The sequence below is a fragment of the Sus scrofa genome, chromosome 17 (genome assembly GCF_054392235.1).
Source record: "Sus scrofa isolate SSC_HxYL_T2T_F1_AM1 chromosome 17, Sscrofa_HxYL_maternal_Yorkshire_Landrace_v2.0, whole genome shotgun sequence".
Classification (NCBI taxonomy): Eukaryota; Metazoa; Chordata; class Mammalia; order Artiodactyla; family Suidae; genus Sus; species Sus scrofa.
Genome location: NC_139399.1, coordinates 59,986,706 through 60,008,519, shown reverse-complemented (window position 1 = coordinate 60,008,519; position 21,814 = coordinate 59,986,706). Strand labels below are relative to the sequence as shown.

Here is a 21,814-nt window from a genome sequence, read left to right as displayed (position 1 = left end):
TCCCCACTCTGGTCAGGGACTGAACTCCTCAGCAGTGACCCGAGCCACTGCGGTGACAACACCAGATCTTTAACCCACTGGGCCACCAGGGAACTTTTCTTTTTCTTTCTTTCTTTTTTTTTTTTTTTTTTTTTTTTTTTGCTTTTTAGTGCTGTACTCACGGCACGTGGATGTTCCCAGGCTAGGGGTTGAATCAAAGCTGCAGCCGCCGGCCTACGCCACAGCCATAGCAACACGGGATCTGAGCCGCATCTGCGACCTACACCACAGCTCACGGCAACACTGGCTCCTTAACCCACTGAGCGAGACCAGGATCAAACCTGCATCCTCATGGATACTAGTCACCCACTGAGCCGCAACAACAGGAACTCCTTCCATCTCTTAAAATACGCAGGGAGTTCCTGTTGTGATGCAGTAGAAATGAATCCAACTAAGAACCATGAGGTTGAGGGTTTGAACCCTGGCCTCATTCAGGGGGTTAAGGATCCAGTGTTGCGGTGAGCTATTGTATAGGTCGCAGATGTGGCTCGGATCTGGCATTGCTGTGGCTGTGGTGTAGGCCGGCAGCGGTAGCTCTGATGGGATCCCTAGCCTGGGAACCTCCATATACCGCGGGTGCAGCCCTAAAAAAAAAAAAAAAACGGGGGGACTCTCCTGGTCTGGTCGCCACTCGCCTGCTTTCAGTAAGGCCCAAAGTACAGAGACATGTGCTCTACCATAAAACACACCAGCACGTAACGGATGTACCAGGCAGGTGGCCGGGGAAGTTCCCGTGGGGAGCAGTGGGGGGACAGGGACAAGCTGAAGAGCATGTGTGCTCTCCACAGGGGGCGGCCACTGTGTGCAGCTCTGGCTGATGCTGGCCGGGTGACAACCAGCACCCAAGGGGCTCGTGGGGTGGGGTGGTGATGCGGTACAGGTCTTTGCTTTTCCAAGAGAAGCTAGAAATCCAGATTTCTTTGCATGACATTCTATAAATGTCAGCAGCTCAATCCTTTCTTTCTTTTTTTTTTCCAGAAACACCCAACATGTCTGTAGGCAGGATTGGGTCATCTTGTGGCCTCGATATTAAAATCTCTGCATAACTGCCTCTCCAGGCTTCCAGTGTGGGGAGGACCTTCCCCATGCTGCCCCACAAGCACAGACTTCCCGCCAGGGGAAGCCTTGAAGTTTTTAAGGCAAGGAAGGCCTGGGCCCCTCTCTGTCTCTCCGAGTGGAGTCCTGCCCAAAGCTCTCATCTTGGGTGGATGGAGGGTCTCCTTTCGCAGGAGGAAGGATGGGAGCATCACCACGCTGCCTTCCTCATCTGCCTCCTGCTTGGGCCCTCACGGTCCCTGTGCCCAGCACGCCACCCCCACAGGCCCGTCCCTCTGCCTGGACGCCTGCTTTCCCCAGCAGTTGAATTCTTCCTGTTTTTGCTTCAAACCCCGAATTAATCACCACCTGTTCTGCAAAGCCTTCCTGATTTCCCAGGCAGAATTTAACACCTCTGCTCTTCATTTTCTTTCTTTCTTGCCTTTTTTTTTTTTTTTTTTTAAGCAAACTCAGTCTTAGAAGTAGAAGACTCCTAGAACCTCTTTCCCTTTTCAAAACCTCCGCAGCCTCCCTTTGCACCTGGAACACACCTCTGGGACCGCGCTCTGACCCTGGACAACAGCGGCTGGCACACAGATTGGGTTCCCCCCCACAGACTGGGGGCTGGACACAGGCCTGCTGCTTTGCACCCTCAGGCTCACCAAGGGACTGGTCAAAGAAGGTGCCCAATGCGTGGTGACCAAGAAAGGACTAGTCAGATGGTTCCAAGTCCGTCTCGTTACCCAGCTCCGACCTGGACCCACACCTAAACTCAAAAATTGGCTCTCAAGAGAAAAACACACATGGGTCCTTGTCGCAACATCTGTCTTGTTCACTGGGGTGTCCCCAGGGGTGGGCAGAGGTAGGCACTCCGAGATCTGCCAAATGGATGGAGGTAAACCTGTACCCACTGGAGCCGATTGCTTTGAGGTGAGAGGAGAAGACACAAGGAAGCCCCCTTTCTACTGGGTCTGGTACAAAGTAGATGCTCAATAAACGTTACCCCCTGGGGCTCTCACAAACTCTACTCCAGGCACTTGGCACGTGGCCGGACCCAGCTGGGTTTCCTGTGCTGCAAGGAGAGGTAGGCCTGGTCCCAGCATGGAACTCTTACCCTTCGGGCCTCCAGGCAGAAGCCCCAAACGCTGGCTGCTTTAATAAGACTGGGAACGTCCAGAAAATTCGCTCATTGCTCCCCCGGGCCCACACCTGTGTGGCCACACTCCTGGAGACCCAGGGAGAGTTCCACAGCATCTGGACTGGAGACCTGGTCTACTCAGCCTAGGGCATCATCTTCCCTGGTCCTCCCCAGCCAACCAAACAGGGCAGGAGGCAAACGCTGAGAGAGGAAGAGGATGCAGGGAGGCACCTGAGGCCCAACCCCGCCACAGGCTAGGGCCCCGCCAAGAGGCTCCTCGTAGGCCTCCCAGGCCTGAAGCCATTTCCGGGCTGTCTCCATGTTTGCCTGGCGAGCTGTGCGCAGGGCGAGGCAAGTTAAATATAGTCTGAGCATCCCCGCCGCAAGGCTCCCCGCATCGGCGCCCGAGAGCGCCACCTGGTGGCCCACTCCTGGCTCCTCCGTGGAATTAAAGCCAGGGGGGTGGGGGGCGTTATCAAGATGGCCGCCTCAGGGAGCCTGGGGGGGGGCGGGGAGACGGGCCGGGGGGCGTGGCTTCCCCGCCCCGCCCCCTCCCGCGGGCGCTGCCCCTCGCCTCCCGCGGGCCGAGCCACCACCGCCAAGATGGCTTCCCCAGGGGACCCCAGGAAGGGCCTGAGGTCGGGCCTGGGCCTCAATCCCCGCCTCCCAGGCAGACACTCACCATGTCAGTCAGGCTGCAGAACTCCTCCAGCCTGAGGAGCAAGCCCTCGATGGTCTCCTCCACCTCCTTCGCCTGAAAAGAGCCAATATCCTGGAGATTAGCAAGTGGTTTCCAGGGAGACAAACGCCCTTCATTTTTTTTTTTTTTTTAAGCAAACTAAATCTTAGGATTATCCTCCCAGTTCCCTCCAGACCTACTTTCCCTTTTCAAAACCTCTTGAAGCTGCGTTGGAAATAGCGATACGCTGGTGGCAGTCTTGCCGCCCGCGGACACCCCTGTTTAACCTCTCCGGTCAAGACCATGCTGGACCATGCACCCTCTGCAGCTCCGACGAGATGCGAGAAATAAATACTAACAGGAGATAACAAAGCCACTCTTATCACCCCCTTGTTCAGATGAGAGAACTGAGGCTCAGAGAGGTAAGGTAACCTGCTCAAGGTCACACAGCTAACAAAGGCCCAGATTCTCTGGTAGGTTTGAGTCCCTAGCCTCAAAGCCTGATCTTATCAACGCTGCAAAAGCCTCCTGAGAAACACCACGGAGAGAAAAAAGCAAACCACAGAAGATGTAGATATAAAACCATCCTTGAAATGACACCAAGAAATGCGCCCGCTTCAACAGAGAAAGGCCTGGGATGATAGGTACCAGCTGGCCAACAGTTAGGAGATACACTTACACTAAAAAAGTATTTGTTGTTTATCTGAAATTCTGATTTGACTGGGGGTCCTGTAGTTGACCTGGAAACCCCGCAACAGTGCTCAGTGAACCCCAGGAGAAGGAACCCGCCACTGGTCTGACAAGGGAGGCTTGAGTGTTTTATGTTAAGCAAAGGGTCCAAAACTCAAAAGTTATCAGGGCCAGGCAATCAATGAACAAAGCAGGCCTGTGGGGCTTCGGTGATAGGAAAAGTACCTGCCCGGTTCTAGAGCAGCCAGCCACCAGAAGCCACCAGAAACGCAGGCCCAGGGTTGCCAGAACCTTCCATGTTCACGAGGAGCCAGAAATTCGAACTTTACGGGAAATGTCCCAATTTTTAAATAGCGGCACAAATTCAAAAAAAAATTTTTTTTTAACGATCCAGGGGCCAAGCAAAACAGAATGTGAAGGGTCTGCCTTCTCTAATCCCTTGGATAAAAATTAGATTGAACACTTCTTCCCCCTCAAGCATGTGCTATTTTCATGACTCACCAAATACCTGTACTTTTTTTTTTTTTTCCCCCCTAATTACCGGGCATCTAGGAAGAAAGTCCTTCTGGAACATGAACCACTTTCTCTGGCCCACCAGGCCAAATCCTTCTGCTCCAGGGAGGTGTTCCCAGATGTCTCTAGGCAGGCCTGGTACCTGCCCCCTCACCTGGAGGCCACCCTCACCACCCACTTGTCCCCGGAGAGAAGTGTGTATAGTGCAGGGGCCCGCCGCCGGCAGCCTGAGCCACCACTACCCCAACAAAATAAACGACTGCGCAAAAAACCATCTTTCCGGCTGGAATATAAATAGTACCACGTTGCAATTTTAAACTCTGGAACCTTCATCTCACAGCTGGGACTATTTCTGTGCCTGACGGGGGAGGCTGGCTGGGGGAAGGGGACCGCAGGGGAGGGAGGGCTGGAAACACACAGCAAGTCCCCCTCGCATCCCCCAAAAGTACGGTCCTAATGCCCTAAGGGAGAAAGAAGGAGCTGAGAAGCCCCTGGAGTCGGGGACAGGGAGGTGGGTGGTTCCTTCTGATCCAGAGGAAAGCAAGAGACCGGAGGGGGCACAGAAACACGGGTGTAGACAGTCTATACCCTGGTCCAGACTTGCCTAGGAAGACAAACCCCGCCAGAGGGACACAAAGGACCACACCCAGGCTGGCTGGGTGCCTCCTTTCCAGGACACACCTGAAGCTCTTTGCTGCAGGGAGAGCCTCGCAACCCGTCTGAACGTGTTCAGAACGGACGTTAGTCCCCTGTTTGAACCCCATCTTCTCTTTTGCCAGCTGTGTGACCTTAACCCAGGGTGACCTTAACCTTGGGCATCTGGGTTGGTGCACCTGGGACGGGAAACGCCACACCCATTTGGCAGAGTTGTTAGGTTAACCACATAATAGATGTGGCTGGGTCATTTAGCAGGGCTGGCACACGGCAGCGCACATAAATGGTGGCTTTGTGCATCTCTTGATAGATAACAGAAACAGTGACTAATCACGACGTATGGATTGTCTCATTTACCTCTATACTTCAAGTGCTATAATTTCCCACTTTCTATGGATTGAGAAACACGGGACCAGAGAGCTTAGGTCACTTGCTCAAGGTCACACAGCTAATAAATACTGAAGCCAAAATCTGACCTCTCTGACTTCAGAAGTTTGTAACACCAAGATGCTCTTTGGGGAGGGGGCAAGCGTGCCCACATTATTGCGGCCTGTCCACGACGGTCGCTCCCCACCACCTCCTCCTGGTACCCGGGGTGTGGCCCAAAGCAGCAGGAGGGAGGGAAGAAAGCATTTGTGTTCAGCCAAGGGAAGATCAAGTCAAGACCTACCCAACCAACGGAAAAAATGAGCCACCCCACCTCGCCCACAAATCCTTCAGGGGACAACCCCCTCTCCAGGTAACCCCCTAAGTGGCCTCAGAAATCAGAGTCCTGCAGGCTGCAGCCCACGTGCCTTTCTAAGCAGCCCATACGCAAAACAAAAGCCCTCGCCCTCCTGCGCAACTCCCCCAGCACAAACCATCCCACGGCCCCCCGCCTGCCCCCCTGCCTGCCGAGGGACATTCAGGGCACAGCTGGGGCGGGGGGGGGGGGGCGACTGCAGGTGGGCACTTTTGTAACGCGCCTGAATCATGGCATCCACTGCCTTCTTCCACAGCCTAGACCTTCGCCCAAAGTGCCGATCCAAGCTTCCTGGCTGGCCCTGCCCACCCATGACTGGCACAAGAAAACCCAGAAAGATCCTCCCCCGTGTGTGGTTCTCTCGGCCTCAACAAATGGAAACTCCACCATCCAGGTGCTCCGGCCGAATACCTGGGGGCATCCTCGACTCTTCTCTCCCACCCCGCCCCGACCGCATCCAACCTCTATACACACCCCCCCAGCTCTGCCTTCGACCTACCTCCCAGATCCAACCCCTGCTCTCTGCCACTCTGTGCAGGGCGCCAGCCTCTCTCCCTGGGACCACTGCAGCAGCCTGCTGCTTCCTCTTCTGCTCCCCTGCAGCCTGCTCCTCTGAGTTTGTTAAAACCAAAGCCCTCCTCAGCTCGAATCTTCCACTGTACCGGGTCACAGCCACAAGGATGGATGCAATCACAAAAATGGCAACGGATAAGCGTCGCTGAGGACGTGGAGCAATGGGAACCCTCCTCCACGGCCAGTGGGACCGTGAAATCGTGCAGCTGCTTTGGAAACCGGCCGGGCAATTCCTCAAAAGGTTGAACCCTATGAGCCAGCCATCTATCCAAAAGAACTGAAAACAGAGGTTCTTACTAAGAACAGGTACATTATTCATAATAGCCAAACACTGGAAGTAACTCAATGTCCATCAACTGATGAATGGGCAACCAAAATGTGGTATGTACACACAATGGACTATTATTCAGCCACAAAAAAGAAGGAAGTCCTGGAGCCCATTGTGGCTCAGAGGGTTAAGAACCCACCATAGTCTCTCTAGGGTTGGAAGTGTAATCCCCAGCCTCATTCAGTGGCTTCGTCATCCGGAGTTGCCACAAGCTATGATGTAGGTGGCAGATGTGGCTCCAATCTGATGTGGCTGTGGTGTAGGCTGGCAGCTGTAGCTCTGAGTGCCCCAGAACTTCCATATGCCACAGGTACAGCCATAGAAAGGAGGAGGAGAAGGAGGAGAAGGAGGAGGAGGAGAAGAAAAAAAAGGTCAATGAAAAAATGGGGGCATTATTTAGAGAAAAAAAAGAAGGAAGTCCTATAACATGCTACAGCATGGATAATCTTTAAAAACTTTATGCTAAGCGAAAGAGGCTACAAATTACATGATTCCTTTTATGTGAAATGTCCAGAAAGGGTAAATCCCGAGAGAGAGAGAGAGAGAGAGAGAGAGAGAGAGAGAGAGAGAGAGAGAGAGAAAGAATACTAGTGGTTGTCTCTGCCCTGGGGCGGGGGAGTAACTGCTAATGCCGATGGGATTTCTTTTTTGGGTGATGGAAATGTTCTGGAATTAAGGTGATGTCTGTGCAACACAGTGAATACACTAAAAGCCACTGAATCATATACTTTAACATGGTAAATTTTAGGAGTTCGTGTCATGGCGCAGAGGAAACGCATCCAACTAGGAACCATGAGGTTGCTGGTTCAATCCCTGGCCTCGCTCAGTGGGTAAAGGATCTGGCGTTGCTGTGAGCTGTGATGTAGGCTGCAGATGTGGCTTGGACCTGGCGTGGCTGTGGTGTAGGCTGTAGCTCCGATTGGACCCCTAGCCTGGGAACCTCCATATGCTTCAGGTGCAGCCCTAAAAAGCAAGAAAATAAATAAACAGAATAAAATGGTAAATTTTACGTTGTAGGTATTACATCTTAAGTTTTTTAAAAAGTCCTCCTCCATCTTCCACCTCAGTTAGTAAACTTCCAGCCCTTCACCATCCGGACCCTCTGCCCCTTCTCTGACCTCATCGCCTACGGCTCACGTCCCACCAACCACACCAACCATGTCCTCACCCCAGGGCCTTTGCACCTGCTGTTCCCTTCACTGGTAAAGCGTCTCTCATACCCCCCCTGCCCTTGGCACACGTCTCTCCTTAGTGAGGCCTCCCCTGAACTTGTAGCTTCCCTACCACTCCCCAGCCTGACTGATCTCTCTCCTTAGCCTTTAGCAGCATCTAACTTCCCATATGTTTTACTTATCTTGATTCCTACCATCTTCTCCCACCAGGATGAAAGCTCCGGGGGGACAGAGGTCTTCACTTCCTTTATTCACCCGTGTGTTCTCAGGGCCTAGACTAAGGCCCGGCACATAGTAGGTACACATATTTCCAAAGATGGCCTTCCAGGGAGTTCCCAACTCATGTCTCTTTTTGTGCTATGAGCTTGCTACTCTGCCCATGAAGAGGCGGAATGTGGCCCTGAATGTGGCTGTGACTCGCTTTGACCAAGAGGACGTGGCTCTGTGACGTCCGGGTCCAGAGACCTTGCAGCTTCTGTGTCACCCTCTCGGAAGACACCAGCCAGGTGAAGACATCTAGGCGGTTCTGCTGGAGAGGCCACAGGGCGAGAGAGACCCTGAAGAATGAGAGGCCATAGAGAGAACAGAGGCGCCCCAGCTGCCGACACCAACTACGCGACATGGGAGTGAGGCCACATTGGACCTTCCAGGGCCGCCAACCCTCTAGCTGAAGGCAGCCCCAGGAGGCAGCCCAGCCAACACCACGGGAGCAGGATGGCTCCGACGGGCCCTGCCAACCCGCACGATCACGCACCATAATGTATACACAATGGGGGTTTGCAGCCACGAAGGTTGGGGTCTGTTACCTGGCAACTGGTGATCAAGGCAGTGCTCCATGAATATTCATTGCCAGAAAGGAAGGAGGGAGGGAGGAAGAAAAGAAAAAGGCCAAGGGAGGGAGAACGTGTTCCCCTGGAGGAGCCCCAGCCTGGCAGCAGCCGCTGTGGTGGCGCTGGCACCTGTCCACTCCTGCATTTCATGCTTTCAGGTTTTTTTTTTTTTTTTGCTTTTTAGGGCCACACTGTGACATATGGAAGTTCCCAGGATAGAGGTCCAATTGGAGCTGCAGCTGCCGGCCTACGCCAGAGCCACAGCAACACAGGATCGAGCCACATCTGCGACCTACACCACAGCTCATGGCAACGCCAGATCCTTAACCCACTGAGCAAGGCCAGGGATCAAACCCACATCCTCATGCATCCTAGTTGGGTTCATTAACCACTGAGCCACGATGGGAACTCCATGCTTTCAGATCTCAATTATACCTCTGACCATCTCTGTGCCACAGTTTCTCCATTTGGAAGCTGGGGGGGATCCTCAGACTCCGTCTCTGGATGGAAGCTGAGGGGGGTCAAATAAGGCCTTTCTCTAGGTTACTCTTGGCGAGATGCTCTACCCATGCGAGACATGACTGTGACCCTGCTGGGGCCTCCAAACTCAAAAAGAGGAGGTCTCTGCAGCTCCTGTTGTGGCACGGTGGTAATGAACCCAGCTAGTACCCATGAGGATGCTGGTTCGATCCCTGGCCTCACTCAGTGGGTTAAGGATCCGGCGATGCCATGAGCTGCGGTGTAGGTTGCAGACCTGGCTCAGATCTGGCATTGCTGTGGCTGTGGGGTAGGCCAGCAGCAGTAGCTCTGATTGACCCTTAGCCTGGGAACCTCCACATGCCACGGGTACAGCCCTAAAAAGACAAAAAAAAAAAAAAAAAAAAAAAAAAAAAAAAAAAAAGGAGGCAGTCTGGTGGCTCAGCAGGTGAAGGATCTGGCATTGCCACTGCTACAGTGCTACTGTGCCACAGGTTCAATCCCTGGCCTAGGAACTTTTGCATGCTGTGGGTGTGGCAAAAAAAAAAAAAAAAAAAAAAAAAAGCACAGAAGCCAGGCAGGAAATGAAGACAAGGGAAGTGGGCCAAGCCTAAGAGCATGTTTTCAGCACACTGCTAATTTTCAGTTTCTCACATTTAACAGAGACCTTTTACTTTGCACTGATAAACACAGTAGCACCAACAGGATAATAAATGGCAGCTGATGCCCAGGCAGGGAGGCAAGAGGGAGGGGTGGGGACTGTGGCAAAGAAGAGGCCCCTTGCCCCATCTAAAGAGGGCACCTGACACTGGGTTCCAGAGAGCTGTTCCAAGCAGGGGTGCACTAAACTTGTTTTATTCCAGACAAACGGTGCCAGATATTTATGCAAACTCTCCCAATTGAAAATTGAAAATGTTCCAAATGAACCTAAAAAATTTAAAAAACAGGAGTTCCCATTGTGGCACAGCGGAAATCAATTGGACTAGTATCCACAAGGATGCGGGTGAAAACCCTGGCCTCACTCCGTGGGTCGGGGATCCACTGTTGCCGTGAGCTGTGGTGTAGGTTGCAGACACAACTCGGATCCCGTGTTGCTGTGGCTGTGGTGTAGGCCGGCAGCTGTAGCTCTGATTAGACTCCTAGCCTGGGAACCTCCATATGCTGCAGGTGCGGCCCTAGAAAGGGCAAAAAAACAAAACAAAAACAAAAACAAAAAAAACAAAACACAAACATCTATGAAATGTGCACAATATGCAAACCTTTAGAGACAGAAAGTAGGTTAGGGAGTTCTTGGTGGAGTGAGAGCTAAGGGACCAAAGTGTCTTTTCAGGGTGACAAAAGTGTCTCTAAAATTGATTGTGGTTGATGGCTGTGCAACACTGTGACTAAACTAAAAGCCATTAAACCATACACTTTAAATGGGTAAACTGTATACTATGTGAATTATATCACAATAATGCTGCTTACACACACACACACACACACACAAGAATCCTTCTAGAAACCACAAGGTTTATTCAGCCCAGGAACATGGCCACTGAAGACCTATACCTTTTGGGGTTTATTTTGTCTTTTTAGGGCTACACCCACAGCATGTGGAGGTTCCCAGGCCAGGGGTCTAATCAGAGCTACAGCCGCCGGCCTACGAGATCCGAGCTGTGTCTGTGACCTACACCACAGCCCACGGCAGCGCCAGATCCTTAACCCACTGAGCGAGGCCAGGGATCGAACTGACAACCTCATGGTTCCTAGTTGGATTTGTTTGCGATGCGTCACAACAGGAACTCCTGACCTGTACCTTTGTTGCAACATTTTTTTTTTTTCTATTTCTTTTCTTTCTTTCCTTCTTTTTATTTTATTTTTTTGGCCACACCCACGGCTTGCAGAAGTTCCTGGGCCAGGGATCAAACCTGCGCCACAGCAGCAGCTTGGGCAGTGACAATGCCGGAGGCTTAACTTGCTGAGCCACAAGAGAATTCCTGTTGCAACATTTTTTAAAAAGCCAGACATTTGGATATTTATGTGAAAATCCCCACTTTTTTCAAGTTGGCAACTACTTAGCATTTTCTAAATCAGATCACTGTGCCAGCCAGGGGACACCCACCTGCAGCCAGATCCAGTTCGGGGGGCGGGAGGTTTGGCTTTCGCTTGACACCAGGCGCTGTAGCCTGACCTTGGCCCTGCTTCCTCCAGCCAAGCTGAGCCAGGGTCCGTGAGCACCTGACGGGGGTGAAGATGAAACGGACGCAAGGACTGTGAGGTCCTCCCCACAGCCAGGGCGTGGAACTGGGAATGTCACCGTTTCTCAGAGGCACCCGTGGCAACCCCTTTCGACGACAGCAAAAGGAAGGTCTTCTGGAGATCAGTGTTCACCCTCCCCCAGCCCGGCGGGAGGCAGAGGAAGCAGCCTCAGCTCTGCGCACAGGATGGAAGGGCTGGACTGACAGCAGAAAGACCCTGCGACCTGGGGCAGGCCAGGCGTGAAGGGCTGGGAAGAGCAAATGAAAGGATTCTGCCCACGGCCTAGGGCTGGCATCGCAAACCAAGAAGGGCCTGGCCCCTTAGATGAGCGTGACAAAGAGCGGTCATGGGAACTCCTTCCTCCGAGGTCCCCAAAGCAGGGCAGAAAAGAGTTCCCTTCCTGGCCCCAGAGGGACCCCTGACCTTGAGGTCTGAGTGTCCGGGAGTGTCCATTACCTGAGCCCACCACAGCCTGACCATTCTATGCCCTTGACCTGACCCGAATTCTAGGAAGGTTCATTTGGCAACGGTGACCACAATTTTACATGCGCACATCCTAGGACCCAGTAATTCCCCCATCGGTATTTATCCTCCAGACGTATATGCACAAATGCAAAATCATGTACATACAGAGGTACTCACTGCAACAGGCTTCCTGACACAACAGAATCCACATAACACACATGTCCAGCAATAGAGGAAAGGTTACCTAAACAAGTCAGAGACAATGAGGTTCCGAGTAGCAGCTACAAATAACTGGCCAGCTCTCTGTGCACTCACATGGAAAGACATCTAGGAGTTCCCTTCGTGGCTCGGCAGTGATGAACCCGACCAGTACAGACAAGGATGCGGTTCGACCCCTGGCCTCGCTCAGTGGGTTAAGGATCAGGCATTGCCGTGAGCTGGGATGTAGGTTGCAGACGAGGCTCAGATCTGGCATTGCTGTGGCTGTAGCGCAGGCCGGCAGCTGCAGCTCCAATTTGACCCCCTAGTCTGGGAATTTCTATATGCCACAGGTGTGGCCCTAAAAAGACTAAGAGAAAAAAAAAAAAGAGAGAAAGAGACCTACACCACAGCACACGGCAACACCAGATCCTTAACCCACTGAGTGAAGCCAGGGATCGAACCTGCATCCTCATGGCTCCTAGTTGGATTCGTTTCTGCTGCACCATGAACAGGAACTCCTGGAAACCATAAGTTTTTCAAAGTATGTGAGTCAGAATCTGTTCTGTGAGTCAAAATCTAGTCCTTTTTTTAGATTCCACACGTAAGGGACAGCATTTTATGTTGGTGTCTCACCGACTGACTTCACTTAGCATGGTACGTTTAAGACATACAGAGTGAAAAAAGCACGATCCAGAAGAGGGTGGGGGTGGAAGGGGACACAGGCATGAGAAGCAGCAGCGTCTGCACAGCAGCAAGGGGTGTGGACTCGGGTGGGGCCAGGCCTTGCTCATATCTCTATGGCCACTGGAACCTTTGGATTTTGTAACATATGCATATATTTTAATTTTATTTATTATTTTTTTGGCCACACCCATGGCATGCAGAAGTTCCTGGGCCAGGGATCGAACCCACGCCACAGTAGTGACACCACCAAACCTTACCTGCTAGACCACAAGGGAACTCCTATTTTTATTTTAAATTATCTTATTCTATTTTACTTTTTGTCTTTTTAGGGCCACACTGGCAGCTTATGGAGGTTCCAGGCTAGGGCTGAATCGGAGCTTTAGCCACTGGTCTACACCACAGCCACAGCAACGTCAGATCCGAGCTGAGTCTGCGATCTACATCCCAGCTCACAGCAACACCAGATCCTTAACCCACTGAGTGAGGCCAGGGATCAAACATGCGTCCTCATGGTTACTAGTCTGGTATTACCACTGAGCCACGACGTGAACACCTCTATTTTTTTTCTTTTGTCTTTTTAGGGCTGAACCTGCAGCATATGGAGGTTCCCAGGCTAGGGGTCCAATCGGAGCTACAGCTGTCGGCCTATACCACAGCCATAGCAACATCAGATTCAAGCTGAGTCTGCAACCTACACCACAGCTCACAACAACACCAGATCCTTAACCCACTGAGCAAGGGCAGGGATTGAACCCGCAACCTCATGGTTCCTGGTCGGATTCATTTCTACTGTTCCACAATGGGAACTCCTCCCCTATTTTTATTTGTAAAACAAAATTTATTTTAGGAGTTCCCATCGTGTCTCGGCAGTAATGAATTCAACTAGAATCCATGAAGACTTGGGTTTGATCCCTAGCCCTGCTCAGTGGGTTAAGGATCCGGTGTTGCCTTGAGCTGTGGTGTAGGTCACAGACACGGCTCAGATCCTGCGTTGCTGATACTGTGGTATAGACTGGCGGCTACAGCTCTGATTCGACTCCTAGCCTGGAAACCTCCATCTGCTACGGATGCAGACTTAAAAAAACAAACTTATTTAAAAAGCAAAACCTACAACCATGTATAAAATAAACAAGCTACAGGGATGTATTATATAACACAGGGAATAGAGCCAATGTTTTGGAACCACTACAAATGGAATAGAACCTTGGAAAATTGTGATTGTTATACACCTGAAATGTATATAATACTGGGCATCAACCACACCTTAATTAAATAAAATATCTATTAAAAAAAAAAAGGAAAATCAACTCCAGTTCACTTGAAATAGCCCACAAGCCAAATTCCCATCACACTTGCACCAAGGAATAAATTCAGATCCCAAGACAGCTCTGGGTAACTGGGCACTCATTTGGACCGTGCGTGTAGTAACAACGTCTTAAAAACCAAAAAATTGGTTGAGTTCACGTACACAGATGGAGAAAGTTAACACGGGACTCCCAAGTCTACAGGAGGCTGTGCCAGTGAGAGAAAATTTGCGATTTCCTGCACAAGTGAAGGGCTGAAATCTCCCTCTTCCAAACGCTACGGAGAACCATCAGTGTGGGTCGCGCCCACCCTCCCGCCTGTTCTGAGAGCCCCAAGGGCAGGCATGCCTCTGCTGCGCTCTTCCTCCCCAGCGCTCGGCACAGGCTCCGCACCTAGTAGCTGCTCAGTAAACACCTGCAGAAGGACGAAATGAGTAACAGTAGCTGATGCACCCAGACCACTTCCTATGGGCCAGACCCTGAGCCAAAGGTTTCCTGTGGATCACTCCATCTAACCTCGCAGCTTGAGAAAAGGCAGAGAAAGGCATGGGCGCGGGGCTGAGATCTGAACCCTGGGCTGTGTGGCTCCAGAGCCCAACCACCCATCACTCAGCCTGACCAGGAGCAGGGGGCGCTGGGGGACGTCCACCCATCTGTAACGGATGCTTTTGTGTCTGATACATAGAGTCACTCAGTAGCTGCACTGTGGACATGGCATCATGGCCTCAGACTATCCAGAAGGGTGCTTACAAGCCCAGAAAACCAGGCCTGGGGTGTCTCATGGTGTCCCCAACAGTCGGCAGCCATGGTGATTTTCCAAGCAACTGATTAGGCTTACGACTCTGCTGGAGGACTTTCAGCATCCCAGTGCCCAGGTGGTATCCACACCAGTGAAATCAGAGGATCCAGGGGTAGGAGTCAGGCACCAGTATTTTGTGTTGCTGTTGAAGATCCTAGATGATGCCAACGTTTGGCAAAGGTTGGGGACCACATCCCAGACCAGGGCTTTTATCTCGGGCATCCTACATCCAGCCCGCCCACCCCTAGAGACTGATTTAACAGAATCTCCTATTTATAGAGGCATGAAATAGATGCTTTTTTGCCGTTAAAGTTTTCATTCACACCACACACACCTCTGTGTATCTTGTTTTTCTCCTCTGGCGCCGGAATGGCACGTTCAGAGCTGACTCATGCTGTAGCCACGAGCCATCTGCTATGCAGAAGCATCGCTATGTGACCAGCCCAGGCTGGTGGGCACTGGGGTCACTTCCCATCTTTGGGAACCTGTTTCAAAACTTCTTAGTTCGTTCTGAGGGTCATTCAGAGTGGGACTTTTTTTTTTTTTTTTTTTTTTTTGCATTTTAGGGCCCCACCCACGGCACATGGAAGTTCCCAGGCTAGGGGTCTAATTGGAGCTGTTGCTGCCGGCCTACACCACAGCCACAGCAATGCCAGATCCGAGCTGCATCTGCAACCTACACCACAGCTCACGGCAACGCCGGTTCCTTAACCCACTGAGAGGCCAGGGATCAAACCCACAACCTCATGGTTCCTAGTTGGATTCGTTTCCCCTGCACCACGACAGGAACTCCCAGAGTTGGGACCATTAGCCGAGGTTCCAAGCTGACCTTCCCACAAAGCCCAGATTTCCTGTGATCAGAGTCTGTTCCCAGCCAGGGATGGGTCCTTCCACTGCGGGAAGAAGGCTCGGCGCTTTCTTCTGAGAAATGCTGCCCTTCTCCAAGCACCCACCTTGGCCTTGGCTCTCACACCCTGAAGGTCCGGATGCAGGGAGCCTGGCCAGCTCGGGTCACGTCTACCTGGACGTCCGTGTCTGTGGTCCCCTGCTGCCACACCGGCCCCTGTGACGCATTCCAGCACTGCAGCCCTAAGTCCACAAATCTAATCACATCTTTCCTCTGCTCATCCCCAGCTCATCCCTGCTCACGGCTTCTATCCACGACACCCTAGAATCGAATCCAGACTCTTCCCCTAGCTCCCGGGTGCGGGTCTGGCCCTGCCCACTGTGCCCTTGATGACGGAGGTCCACCCACTCAGGCAACTCCCAGGGCCTCACCCTTCCCCGCCTTGGGCTGCATACACGATGCCACATCTTTGCCTGGAGGTTCCTTCCATCCCCTTGGCTCTATCACAGCCCCTCGGGTGCTTCCTTCGTGGCATTTACCACCGTCAGTCACCCTGATGGATCACTGCTTGCCCGCGCATCTCCCTGACTGCAGTGCCAGTCCTTAGGGCAGGCACCACATCTGCCTCCCTGGCCTCTCCCTGTGCCCAGCACAGTGCCTGGCACACAGCAGGTCTGCCACAAAGATCCGAGGAATAAATGAACAGAGAACTCCACCTCAAGACAGAGTAGACTGCGCCCTGGCGCCCACCCACAGACTTCTAATCTCAACATCCAAAACCCGAAGAATGCGGAGCGGGTCCAGCAGGTCGCGAGGCTAAGACACATGTGGGGGCACACAGATTCCCACAGGCACATGGTGTTTTCAGGCTGGAAACAATAGCAGTCTTTGCCTCCATAAAGAAACAGCCTCTTCGAAGTTCCTGGTCGCTCAGTGGGTTAAGGATTTGGTGTTGTCACTGCTGTGGCATGGGTTCAACCCCTGGCCTGGGAACTTCCACATGCTGCAGGTGTGACCAAAAGAGAAAAAAAAAAAACGAGCTCTTCCACATTAAAACAAAAACAAAAACAAAGGTATTTTGGCTAATTTATATTTTCCTATTTTAGTTCAGACACATGGTTTGTAGAAAAAGTCCTTTTTCTTTTTTTGCTTTTTGGGGCTGCACCCACAGCATATGGAAGTTCCCAGGGTGGGGTCAAATCAGAGCTGCAACTGCCAGCCTACACCACAGCCACAGCAGTGCCAGATCCTTAACCCACTGAGTGAGGCCAGGGATCGAAACTGCATCCTCAGGGATCCTAGTAGGGTTCATTACAACTGAGCTGCGATGGGAACTCCTCCTCCTCCTCTTATCATGACTACAGAAAATTCAAAAGTTCAAGCACAAGGGTAAATGGTAACTGATACCAGCTTCAGTACGAGGGAGCCAATAAGGAAGAGTGGGGACTGTGGCAAACCAGGGGCCACAACTAGGAAACATGGATCTAGGATGTCCAAAATTTTAAAGAAGAAACTCAGATTGTTTTCAAGAAAACGCTCCATTTAAAAACCCCCATGTGCATCGAACCAATCACATCAGGGTGCTGGATTCTGCCTGAGCTACCAGTTTACAATCTGTGATCTGATGGGGTTAAAAGGCCCAGGTGTTTCTCCCGCCATCCTCTACGCACTCAAGCAAAGATCCTGGATGTGACAAAGTGCTGGCTTCCTGGCTTCCTTCCATGCAGGCTTCCAAAGCGGCCCTGGGTCCCAGCACAGGAACTGAATGGAATCGAGAGTGTGGTCAGGAACCCACCCTTGGGTGGGGATCCGTGTTCGGCCCATTCAGGAGGGCCCTGAACTCCCACCTCCCTAAATCGCAGGCACCTAAGAGGCAGACACCTCGCTCTCCTCGCCATCCTGCAGCAGCTTCCGGAGAAACCCCACCTGAAACCTCCCCCAAAAGAGGAAGTTCAAACCCGAAAAAGAGAGAAAGTAAAACACAACAAAGCTGGTTGGACAGAAAACCCCCAAAGCACAAGAAAGAGTAAAATGCTCACCTGCCAACCCAGTCTCACCATGCTGCCCTTCAGTGGTTCCTGGATCCAGGGAGACAGGGCGGCATCCCGGCATGGCTTCTGTCCCCCCCACCCCCCGCCCCATCCCTCCCGCCACCACTCGCCCTCCACCTGCTGCCCTTCCATCCTGAAATCACCTGGCTTCACCCACCCCAGGGCCTCTGCCGGGAATATTTCTCTCCTCCCTCTCAGCCTGGCCAACTCCTACTCAAGCTCTAGAGCTCAGCCTAAAAGGACGCTGCCTCCGGGAAGTCCTCCCTGACTGCTCCCAGACAAAGCGGGGTCGCTCTACCACTCGCCCTCTTGGATCTCTGTGCTTCCTCTCCCCTGAATGTTCCTCAGGGGTTACCACTCAGGTCTCAGCTCTCTTGGAGAGGCTCCCCACCCCGTGTCTCCCAGACACACATACACCCTCTATCACATCAGCCGGTTGCATTCTCCGTGGCCTTCAGCACAGCTTAGAGGTTCTGTGTGTTGCGTGCTCGATGTCCGACAGCAGGGCCATGAGAGCAGGGCCCTTGGTTTCACTCCTGGCACACAGCAGGTGCTGCATGAGGCAGGCCTGACTCCCTTGGAACCCCAGGACACCAGGACTGGGGCTGGCCTCTCTGAGACTCCTAGTGCTCCATTTAAAAGCCTAGAGCGGCCCTAGAACACCGGCTGGTATAGGAGGCACCAGCGGCCCAGGCCTGTCCCCAAACCAGAGGTCCCCTCCATCTCTCTGGCCCGTCTGCAAACAGCTTTGGTGCAGGGAACTGTCAGTGACTTAGGCTTTAAGTAGAGGCTGCAAGTGACTCGGCTCTGGCAGTTTTTGCCTCTTTTGGTAAATCAGCTCCAGCAAGAACTCTAAGTGGGTTCACTGCTGCGTGGAGCTTCAGGGAGTTCGGCTCTTCATTACGGCCCTTACAAATGAGTGTGAGCCCGCCTGTGTCTGCGTTAAAGAGCCCTGAGTGAGCAAATGAAGTTAATAATACGTGCAGCTTCTCTTGAAGGCTGTCCCTAATCGAGATGAAGCGCAGCTGAGCTTGAGCCGCTGGGCATAATGACATCGGGCTGCTGAGAGCAAACGGGAGAAAGATCGAGAGAGACGCTAAGGTTACTTAAACCCGAAAGCAGGGAGACAAACGAAATGTCCATCCTTGGGGGCATGGTTCATAAATTACAGGACATCCATAGGATGTCGCCTATGCAGAGAGGACCTCAGGTTCCACAGCTAGAAAGTCAGCATGACAACATCCTCGCCGCTGGGTCACTGGCATAACCCGTGAACAGAGAGCAGGACGCTGCTGGCGCATAGTGTGTGCTCAGAAAATAGGAGCAGGGGGTTACTGGGACGCCTAGGAAGGAGAAGGCCGACGCTCTCCGATATGGAAGCCACAGCCTTTGATGGCGATTAGGTGTTTAAAATGAGGCTGGTCCACGGCAAAATGTGTTGTTCAGTATTCAAAGCCCGATTTTGAAAACTTAAAGAATACAAATACCTCATTAAATTTTTTACATTGATGACATGTTGAAAGGAATATATATGTTATATATATATATTACATATATATATATTTTGCTTTTAAAGGCCACACCTGTGGCACATGGAGGTTCCTAGGCTAGGGGTTTAACCAGAGCGACAGCAACTCGGGATCCAAGCCTGGTCTGCAACCTACACCACAGCTCACGGCAACACCCGATCCTTAACCCACTCAGCGAGGCCAGGGCTCAAACCGGCAACCTCCTGGTTCCTAGTGGGTTTCATTTCCTCTGTGCCACGACGGGAACTCCTGAAAGGCTATTTTGGATACATTTAAGTATCCAAATGATAGAGGACATTATACGATTAAGATGTACAAGTTTCAGTGTACTGAAACTTGTACATCTCAATCGTATAATGTCCTGTCAATTATATCTCAACAAAACTGGAAAACAAATACACTGAAACTAATCCCATCTGTTTCTTTTTTCTGTGGCTCCTGGAATATTTAAAATTACATGGATGGGAGTTCCCGCTGTGGCTCAGTGGTTAATAAACCCGACTGTGATCCCTGGCCTCGCTCAGTGGGTTAAGGATCCGGCGTTGTGGTGAGCTGTGGTGTAGGTCAAAGACACAGCTCGGATCCTGCATTGCTGTGGCTGTGGTGTAGGCCAGCAGCTGGAGCTCTGATTCCACCCCTAGCCTGGGAACCTCCATATGCTGTGGGTGTGGTCCTAAAAAGACAAAAGACAGAAATAAATATTTAATTAATATTACATGGATGGCTCACATTATACTTCTATTGGACAGCTCTTACAGATACATTCTGACATGGAAATATGTCCACACTATTCTCAAAATTGGGATATAATTCACATACCATAAAATTGACTCTTTTAAAGTGTGTAATCCTGTGGTTTTCAGTGTATTCAATCTTGTGCGATCATTATTAGCACAATTCCAGAACATTTTCATCACCCATAAAAGCCCTACACCTTTCCGTTAAGTCACTCCCCATCTGTCCATGCTATTTTGTTTTGTTTTAGGGCCGCACCTGCAGCATATGGAAGATCTGGGGCCAGGGATCTAATCAGAGCTGCAGCTGTGGCAACTCAGGATCCTTAACCCACTGAATGGGGCCAGGGATCAAACCCTCGGAACCTGAGTCCTCAGAGAGAAGATCTGGTCCTTAACCCGCTGCGCCACAAGAGGAACTCCTGTCCATACTATTTTGAACAAAGAGAAATCAGTTACAGAACAGTATTTTAGTATCAAGTGGATTTTTTGGTAAAAACTATATACAATTATTAGTATATACACATAGCTACATTTGTCAATGCATTGTTACTACGTTTGGAATGAGGTACACCAAACTGTGAATGATGGTTGTCCCTGGGAACTAGAATTGGGGTGAGAGAGCAAAAAGAGAGGGTTCTTATCCCTTTATGTTAAATACTTCTCTACTGCTTCTGAGATTTAAAAGGAGAATGGGTTGAATTTCTGGCCTAATTAACTCCTGGTAAATAAGCTGTTCACGGCACTGTCAACAGACTAGCTTCAGCTGGAAGATAAAGAGTCTAGTTTTAGGTCTACTTTTTATTCTGTGCTTTTAAAATAGAAAGTAGAGCCAGAGACCATGTATTTTCCCTCCTAGCGACAGAAGCGGACCGAGGCCGGGTGTTCCCCCACACAGCCGCAGCCCGCCCGCCTCCTCCTGGCATCTGGCAAGCAGCTCAGAACCGAGCAGGCCGAGCGCCCGGGCAGGGGCAGGACCGGGGTGGGGCGGGGGGGGGGGTGTCAGCCTGCCCCCCGCCCCCCGCGCGCGTCCCCGAGGCCCAGGCTGGCAAAGGGCAGCAGCTCCGAGCGCGCTTCGGTCGGGCGGGAAGAGAGTCTGGGCCCCTGGGCCGTGTGGGCTGGAGAAGGGAGCAGGCGCGACCTGACGCGCATCTCTGGGTGACGCTAGGCAGCCACCCCTCCGCCCAAGAGGGGCCTCTCGGGCCGCCAGAGCCAGTCTGCAGCCCCAGCGCCTGGTACAAAAGGATGTTGCGAGAAGCCGTGGGTCCGGGTCCAGAGCGCTAGGGATCCCCATCCGTCCACTCTCCCCCGAGACACGCGGGCCCAGCATCCCCCGACCTCGTCTTCCCCACTTCCAACCGTGTCCCCTACCTCAGCCCCGGGCTCGGGGGTCAGGAAGAGAGCGAGCTCGTGCGCCCCGCTGCGCACCGGCTCCGGCCGGTCCGCGTCCAAGAGTAGCATCAGGAGCTCGGCAGGGTCCAGCTGGCGGAGGCTGTCGGAAAACACGCCGCAGCGTCCCGTCCCCAGAGCCCCGCCCCCGGCCGACTGCATGCCCCGTGGCCCGCCTGGCGGAGGCGGGGCAGGTGCGTATCCCGTGGCCGCGGCCCACGCCTCCCGGAGCGCCGGGCCGAGTGCGCAGCGCCACCCAGTGGCGCGCCATGCTCGCTGCGCCCGGCCCGCGCACCACCTGGTAAACCAGCGATTCTCAAACGTGCTTTCAAATTGCAATCACCTGGAGCTCTTTTAAAACTTCCGCAGTCCAGGCCAGATAGTCTCTGGGGTTGGAACCTGGGCATCGGTAGCTGGTCAGGTGATTGTAACATACAGCCGAGTTTGAGAACCATCGATATAGACTACCCCTTTTCATTTGACTCTGGTGGTACAGCGGTTCCCAGCTCCCACAACACTTGAGAATGCCCTGGGGAGCTTCTAAAAGCCCGGAAGCCAGGCCTTACACCAGGCCCATTCAGCCGGAATCTCTAAGGGGTGGGGCTTGGGCATCAGTAGTTTGTAAAGCACTCCGGGTGGTTCCAGCGCGCATCCAGAATAGAGAACTGCTCTCTCAGACTCGCCTTTCATTTAAAGACCA

At 52.2% G+C, this 21,814-nt stretch overlaps 1 protein-coding gene across 10 annotated transcripts in view; it reads right to left on the bottom strand.

The window, feature by feature from the left end:
• BCAS4 (breast carcinoma amplified sequence 4) overlaps positions 1-21,317 on the bottom strand; it is a 67,670-nt gene extending 46,353 nt beyond the window's left edge. For 7 of the 10 annotated variants that reach the window (XR_014831700.1, XR_014831699.1, XR_014831701.1 and 4 more), the window contains exons 1-2: positions 21,097-21,317; positions 2,895-2,966 (exon numbers count right to left, since the gene is read on the bottom strand). Coding sequence is in view for 6 of the 10 variants with exons in the window: in XM_085002609.1 (XP_084858735.1) it covers positions 2,895-2,966; positions 21,097-21,276 (252 nt within the window). In the remaining 4 variants the exon portion in view is untranslated. 10 annotated transcript variants of the gene reach the window in all.
• Between the last annotated feature and the right edge of the window lie 497 nt (positions 21,318-21,814).